Source organism: Coptis chinensis, unplaced genomic scaffold (genome assembly GCF_015680905.1).
Source record: "Coptis chinensis isolate HL-2020 unplaced genomic scaffold, ASM1568090v1 utg610_pilon_pilon, whole genome shotgun sequence".
Lineage (NCBI taxonomy): Eukaryota > Viridiplantae > Streptophyta > Magnoliopsida > Ranunculales > Ranunculaceae > Coptis > Coptis chinensis.
Genome location: NW_028238170.1, coordinates 24,996 through 33,753, shown reverse-complemented (window position 1 = coordinate 33,753; position 8,758 = coordinate 24,996). Strand labels below are relative to the sequence as shown.

The 8,758-nt window shown below is 35.5% G+C and overlaps 1 protein-coding gene across 1 annotated transcript; it reads left to right on the top strand.

Moving 5' to 3' along the window:
- Positions 1-3,335: 3,335 nt before the first annotated feature.
- On the top strand, positions 3,336-5,715 carry LOC147472984 (SUN domain-containing protein 2-like). The gene is made up of 2 exons (XM_086587971.1): positions 3,336-4,172; positions 5,384-5,715. The coding sequence occupies exons 1-2, from the start codon at positions 3,336-3,338 to the stop codon at positions 5,642-5,644; spliced, it is 1,098 nt and encodes a 365-aa protein (XP_086444097.1). The 3' UTR covers positions 5,645-5,715.
- Positions 5,716-8,758: the final 3,043 nt, after the last annotated feature.

Here is an 8,758-nt window from a genome sequence, read left to right as displayed (position 1 = left end):
GGTGCTCTGAGACTTTGCTTATTGACATGCCTGAAGCTAGAAATCTTTTGCATGTGCCTCTTGATGCTAAAGTCAGCTCTTTGCTCTCTGCGGGGTCCTGGAATGATCATGTTATGTCTCTTCCACTGGGACCTCTTTAAAACATGATTCTGGGTACAAATATCAACAGATTCCTACATGAAGACAAGATTATTTGGACTCCAAGTTCTAACAGACTATTCTCCTCCAAGTCGACTTATGAAGCTATAAGAATCCCTAGAGAGAAAGTGATTTGGTTCAACCTTGTCTGGGGTAAACTTGTCATGCCCAAGCATTCCTTCACTGCTTGGCAATTACTTGCCAATAGTCTTCCCACTCAAGATAGGCTGATTAAAAAGAAAGTCCTTCATTCCTTAAGCTGTTGTTTGTGTATAACATGGCTAGGGAGAACTCACATCATCTCTTCTTTGATTGCCAATACTCTATGTACATTTGGAGCTGCGTCAAATCTATGTTAGGCGTCAATGCATCAATTTTGAGCTCAAACAGTGAGTGACACCATATCATGAGCATCTGTAGCTCTAACTCAAAGAATACCGAGATTATCGAAGCTTTTGCTTGTGCAGCTATAAGCTTCATTTGGAATGAGAGGAACCAGAGACGCTTTGAACATAAATCACTGCCATGGCAAATTGTCGATACCAATCTCATGAACACCATGAAGGTCTATCTGCAAGAGCTTTTAATTTAGGTGAAGCTCAATCCAGATGCAAAGTTCCTCTTGGACAGGCTTGGCATCGAGGCTTCCTACAAACAATGCATTCAATCCAGTTGCATATGGACCAAACTGAAAGTGGACACTGTCAAGCTCAACTCGGATGCTTCACTGACTGATGATCACACTAGTACTGGAGGTCTTATCAGAGACTCTAATGGAGAAGTACTTCTTGTGTACACTGGCTCAGGAGGAACTAGGTCAGTGTTATATCAAGAGATGAAAGTCATTTATGAAGGATTACTTGGTTGCGACTTGATCCAAAAACAAAAAAAATTAGTTGCTTCTGACTCCATGAATGCAATTCAAATCTTGATGGGAAAGGAACTAGCTACTTTGGTAATCATTGACATCCATGCGCCATCAAAGATGTTGTTTCTAGGATGCAAAAGGTGGATTTCATTCACGTTTTCAGAGAATGTAATCGGGCTGCTGATTACTTGGTAGCTCTTGAGATTTATAATGGCTGCAACTACTTTGTACTTTTAAGCTAGACTCAAGACATTGTGGGTGAGGACAAAGCAGACACTTGTATTTGAGACGTTATTAATTAATGAAATGTGGGGGTCTCAGAACCCCAAGCTTGATTAAAAAAAAATCAATAGTTATATAATTTATTTAAGCCAACGTCTTCTTTAATTGATTCTCGTTATTCCGCTAAAGTTGGAAATTATAAAATTCAAAAATTTAATTGGGATATGTCGTAATTATTGTTGCTGGAATTGTAGTTTTTGAAATCCTTAACTATGACTAAATGTCTAAATCCCACAGTGGATGACACATAAAATTGATCCAACTTTATTTGTTAGGCCCATATATATAGTGCATACAATACAATTTTATTTGTTTTAGGTGTACACCTGTACTGTTACTTATTTTATGATTAGTTTACATTTTTTTTTTTTTCCTTTTTTCTCATTCACATGTGTGGTTAACAAATGCATAAAGTAAATGTTCAAGCAACTCCATTTATTTTTTCCTTTGTTCTTTCATAGTTTCATTGTCATTTTCTAGAAAGAAACTTTGTTATGTTAAACTTCACCTGATATTAGTATGAAAACTATTCTTTGCGGTGTAAGAGTTTTAGGAAAATCGTTTTTGGCTGAAACTATTATTTTTAGCAATTTAGTTTTTTGTCTATTTTTTTTTCCATAATTAGCAATATTGCTTAGAAAAAGTTGGAGACTCTATGAAACTTTAGATGGGATTGGTTCTTTATTTATATCCTACTTGTTCGTAATTAGTAATAGAGTTTAGAAAAAACTGAAATCTATATGAGTGCTCCAAAAAATAGATTGGTGAGGGTATAGCTATAATATATATTTAAGGATTTGGATTTGGATTTTTTTTTTTCCGTAATTAGTATTAGAGTTTACAACAAATTGGAGACTCTGTGAAGCCTTGAAAAATAGAGTGAAGAGGGTATAGCTATAACTAAAAAGTAGACACGTGCATACGCACTGACTCTTTTAAAAATGTGCTCAACAATCATAACAAATCGTGATTCTTGTTTTCATCGCTAACCTATTTTAATTTTCTAACAAATTGTTTTAATCACGTCTTAAAAACCCGTTTTAATTTCTTAACAAATTGTTTTAATTAAGTTTTAAGAACCCGTGTTTTTTTAATTAGGGGAGGAATCCCATTTTAATTTGAAAATAAAGAGTTTTTATGCTACTATTTGAGTTTTGATTTTAAAAGGAAAGGAGATTCCCGTTTGAAGTTGGATTCTAAAAGGAAAAGAGTTTCCCTGTTTTAAGTTAATTATTAAGTTGATAACGTGGAATTTTAATAGAGCTTGAAAAATACCCCTTGTGGGAGCTTATACGCACCAGCTCTTTTGAAAACATTTACTTTTTTTTAGAAAATTGGGACTACCGTTTTAATTTTATAACAAATTGTTTTAAATGAAGTTTTAATTAAATTTTAAAAACCCGTTTTTTCAATTGGGAGAGATATCCTGTTTTAATAGGAGAATAATTCATGTTTTAATTAGATAGGCTAGATTTTCCCTTTTCAATAGGGAGAAATTCCCAGTTTTAATTAGAAGTGTTAGAATTTGTTTTAATAGGAGACGAATTCCTATTATAGTAGGAGATGAATTCCAGTTCTAAGAAGAAATATTCTCGTTTTTCAAATATGAGAGAAATTTACGATTTAATGTAGAATTTTAATAGAGCTCGAAAAATACCCATGTAGGAGCTTTAATATTAAGATATAGATATAGATATATATCTAAGGATATAGTAATAGAGTTTAGGAAAAACTGGAGTCGGATATATCTATAATGTGAGGGTATATCTATAATATATATCTAAGGATAAAGATAAATATTTGTTTCCCATTTTATCTCTTACTTTTTCTTAATTAGCCGTGACACGTGGAAACTTTAGAAACAATTCCTCAATTGAAGGGTATAACTATAATATATGTAAGGATAAAAGTAAAGATTTTTAACTTCGTACTCAAGTCGGACTCTTAAATTTTGTTCACATATTTTCATATTTTCTGGTTCTGAAGTTCCAACAAGAAGATAAAAAGTATAGCATCGAAAAGATTTTGAGGAAAACAAACGCGCGCCATGACAACCAACAAGACAACCTCTTCAACTTGTGATCGTTGTAAATTAATTGAGGCTAAAACGGCTGCTGATGAAAGGAGGCGGAAACAGTATCAGGCTGACTCTGAAGATTTTAATGAAAATAGGGGCCTTCATGCTTTATTGCATCGTTTTATATTCAACGCACATGATCGAAAACCCAGATGGAGGCACTACACTTTGGTTTCCCTCAAGTTTCTCTTGGTTCTCGCAGTTTTAGGTTTTATATGCTTCACATTTGTTTATTACTGTGAACAGTACAAATTATTATCATCTGAAATTCCTGATATATGTCAAGTTTCCTCGGACGAGTGTTTTATTAAAAATTTGCAAAAAAGTATGAAACTAACTCAAGATAATGTTGGTAGTTTAGAAATTGAATTGGAACAAATTCGAAAGAGATGTCTGTTTCTAGAATCTCTTTTGGAGAAGTTTTTAACAACTGATGGAAACTACAACGTTTGGCATAGTAATACTGGGTTCATGAATGATAGTGGTATGACACATGATGAAATTCAGGCCTCTTCATTAGAGGTTATTGGAGAGGTTATTGGAGGAATGATGGAAAAATTTCAAGGCGGGGACTATGCGTCTGTCTCCAGTGGTGGTATGGTAGTTGCGCATTCAGAACGGTGGTTTTCTGATAGGGACACTATTCAGAAGGGCATTTTATTTACTGACCCACGAAAGATTTTGGAGACAAGTTCCGGAGACCCTAATGAGTGTTTTTGTATGAAAGGGAGTGGTGGCTTTGTCGACATCCGAGTAGGCACACCAGTTATTCCTGAATCTATTACCTTGGAGCATTTTGTTATAAAGGTACCTCTTTCTTGCTTCGTTATTATCATGTTATAATTGATGTTCTGTTCTCATAAACATACTATATTAGCATTTTGGTTTTGTTTTGTCATTTGTCTCTTGTCTGCATTTAAAACTTACAATCTTGTTTTGGTGCATTTGCGCCTTGCATGGCCTTGGATATACATCTGATATTCTGTTTATTAATTGCCCTGTTATGTACGGGTTAGTTAGTCGCGTTACCTAAGTTATAACCGGTAGTTCAGTAGTTCCTATTAATATGTTTCATGTAGCGTTACCAATCTAGACATATAACACTGTTTGAAGTCTATGGGATTTTCGATCAAAACATGTCTCTAACCCTACCAAAAGTTATATTTTTCAAGTCCATGGGATTTTCGATCAAAAAGTGCAACTAACTTTCACTTTTTGTGTGTTTTTTAAAATCAATTTGGGATATCCAAACCACAAACTAGACATATATATTCAAGTCCATGACAACGCCTAAAATATCCAAGTCGGACGATAGTTGCCCTTTATGAAGGGGACTAAATTAACTTCGAAACAATTTGCAATCTATAAGCTCTTCCAGTATACTTCTGTTTTGAGTTTTCATGGTAAGGCAGCAGGCAATGGCCTTTGCATTTGAGGTGCTTCTTGACAGCCCTTCCAATCCTTATTGGTTGGAGATTCACTTGCCATAAAAAAAATATAAAAAGAAAAAGAAAATCTGATTGGCCTCCATCTGTTTCATAAGCTTTAAGCTTTTGAACCTGTTTGTTGATATCTTAGATATGCACCTACATAACATAAGAATTTATTTTTGGTCATTTGAACAAGAATGTTCCACCTTCATAAGGTAATAAAGAGGCAAGGTAATAAAGAGGCAAGTCTGAGCATTTTGGCTTTTTTGTAGTAGAACGATTTCTTTTGATTAGTCCCTCCTACTAGGCACCAGTTATACTAAATAACAGAGCATATAGTATCTGTTCCATTCATTAATTAAGAAACAGCCGTGATTCGACCTATGATAGGTTGTAATGTGTGGTGTTATAATGCCGTCGTCGCAGGTTGGTGTTACAGGTTCTTCTAGTAGTTACCATTATTTAAGTGAGCAACAACAAAATAAAGCTATCATCTATTTTGTCTTACAATTGCTTTCTTTGTAATTGTTTTGGACGCGCGCTTATGCTAATTTCTTATATTTGCTCTTTTACTACCTAATATATTAGGTAGCCTCTGTCAGGTCTACTGCTCCAAAGACGTTTCGCGTATCTGCGTGGCATCAAGAGCATGATGTTGATTTGTCTGCCTTGGAGGAGAAGTACTTGTTGGCCGAATTTCTTTATGATCTCGAGAGACGCAATGCTCAAACATTTGTTCCTAGTTTAGTTGATAGGATCCGTCTTAATGTTGATTCCAACCATGGAGTTTCTGGAACTTGCATATGCCGTGTGAAGGTACACGGTGACCAACCTGACTCAGTTGCATGATGGTCGATGTAGTTCTCACGAGGAATTCCAACTTACCAACAGTATTTGTTTTCCTTTGTTAGCACTGTTATATGGTCAACCTTTTTTAACTGAAGCCTCTGGGTAGATCTTTCACAAACATATATTATAATGTGCACTTTTCTTTGGTATATGCTAATTGATTTGTCTTAGTTGGGCGAAAGACTAGTCTAAAGCCCGACTCTTCAGCCTCTATTATACAATACACCAGATACGATCTTGGGGCAGCTTTCTATCTGACTTTAGTTGAACTTCTTAATCTTAGGTCGAGTTTGATTCCCCTGGGAAACTCACTTTTAAATTTAAAACACGAAATATGAGCCGGCAGAATAATTCTTCAGGAAAGCTCATGAAGGTTGGCATAACTTCCCCTGCATCCTCATGATATTTACGGGTTTCCATAGGAATTTTCCAATTCCCACCGTAAGAATTAAACACACCATTACATTCGCTCTGACGGCTCTGTTCTGTATTTCATTAGTCACATTAAACTACTCTGCAACATTTATGGCTATCTGGCCAAAATACTTCTTTCATATTTCAGAAGTAGAGAATGTAATTCAAAGTATTGTAATCCCTAATAATCTGAGTACCAAAGTATTGTACCAAGGTCAAGATCCCTCATAATTTGAACAATAAATTGGTTTGAAAGCTTCTTGCAACCCTAGATATTTTTCTTCGGCATCAATTCTATCTGCAAAAACTACCTCTATGCATCTGCATCTCTCTCTCTCATCATCTTCACCCAGGTTATTCCTTCCTGCAGGAACAGCACACAAAATACCACTAATGTCACCATTACATGAACCAAACTTAACTATTCAACAAGAAAAAACAGGGTAAATAATTACAAATGAGGATGCAGAAATCACAGACACGGGCAGAAGGCTGGAAAATAATGTTCCGGAGCTCTTAGTGAAATATGCCTTATCCCATAGGTGACAGTGACTGGAAATTTAGAACATTATTTTCCACCTGACCACGACTGTTTCTATTTTCTGCATGCAGAATATAAGATGATTACTTTCACCTATTGATCCTCCATCTACTAAAACATTACTGTATTTACGGTTTTATTTTCCAAAAGGGGGGAAAACTTTTCCATAATAACATGGAAATATCTTGCATTGGATCTATCTATTAAAGGGATTTCATAATTTGCTAGTTGGAGGGTGATATCCTCCTACCAGAGGGGGGGCACAGACTGAAGACAAAGGTCTGGGTATCCAAGGAAAGAACTAAAACTAAAGCGACTAGAACAATAAACTATTAAATGCATACAGCCCATCAGAAGCATAGACCAGTAACACCATGAGCGGAAAACTTGTTGCCGAGTTCTTAAATAAAAATTAGTCGCTACAACAAGAGAAACAGAAAAGGGTGCAAGTGTGCAACTCCCCCAGTGGCAGTGCAGCAGCAGGAGCAGGCTACGAGGGCAAAGAACTGCAGGTTGTCGGCTGCAGGGGCAGTGCACCAACAACAGGCTTTAGTGCTGCCCTAGGACAGGTTCCACCCCAAATTAAAACTTGAATTTTTAGCTTTTTTTCCAAATTGATTTTATGAAGCAATTTGTGCAGGTCTTAACAGTTCAAGTTGTTCCATAAATTCACTTTGGCAGCTTTTATTAAAGCTAACAAAATCTGATAGATGGATAGACGGATGTAACTCTGTTTTAAAAATAAACAAAACAATAAAAAATATTTAATATATTCGATGCATATGAGGGGAGCTTGTATTGATATGATAATTTGCTCAAAAGTCTCAAATCTAAGGGTAACTTGAGTTAACAATCTGAGTACAAAACACTGATGATGTAGAGCTTAAAAGGATAGAAAGGGACATTAAAAGGCATCCATGCCCACCAGGAGAGATACTCCTCTTACATTCACAGGCCGGTATTAGAGATTAAGTGAACAACTCACATAGATTCAACAAAATACAGCCCAACACACAAATATCAACAACAGCAATATAAAGATTCAGTAAACCACATACATAATAATAAAACACTAGTCTCTTAGACTCTTACCATCTATCGGTTTCTGCATTAGGTACGCCCTCATCCTGCTCCAAGTATGTAACGTTGAACCAAAGCAGAATATCTCTCAATATTGTTTCTGTGAACTGCAAAAGTGAATATGTATGCTTCTAGTGAGCAAAAAACTCAGAATGATAACATGAAAATAATAAATAAGAACCAACATAGGAAGTACCTTGAAGTAGAACGATAAAAATAACGATGGCAACACTGAAATCTGCATTTTCAGCATTTGCAATCCCAAAATATGCTACTATTATTCCATCAATGAAACCACTATCATCCCTATCCCATTCGATGCAACAATAGAAATCAACCCACATACAACAAGAGAAGCAGCCCATAGCAAAATGTATATTGGTATAACAGCAGTATACACATCAACCCATAGATAAGGCAAGTAACCACCCAACTTTCATTGTTAGAGAAGCTGCACAGGTTTACCAAAGACCTGAGCATATTTCTTAAGAGCCTCCTCGACAGAAAGAACCCAATTAAAGCTACAATAAATGCTGCTATAACATTGACAATCATCGCCGATCTCTCATCAGTTAGACCACGAAAAGCATAAGAACTTATTTGATATCCAAGAAGTATGCCCAAACCGGTCCCAAAGAGATTAACAGCATAATGACTTGGTTTCTTTCTAACATAGCCATACGAAAACATCACCATGATTCTCCTTCTCGAGTTCTTGTCTTCTTCAAATAGATAAGACAACAGACAATCAATAAACCAAAAACAAGAACACTACTCATTGTCAGTACAATCAACCACAATAAAAGATTCAGAGCACAAATAATAAATAAGTTTCTACTCAACCAACAAAAACTAAACTCATTACTTATTTGTTTCTTTTTACATACCCAAACTCACTACTCATTAGCAGCACAATCAACCACAATAAAAGATAAAACCAATATATAAGAGCTAAGTTCGTTACTTATTTGTTTCTTTTTACATACCCAAGCTCATTTTTTCAGCTCATTGAATACTATTACGACAAGTGATGATTAATTTATTCTCGGCAAATAACACCAACAAGATATAAACACATG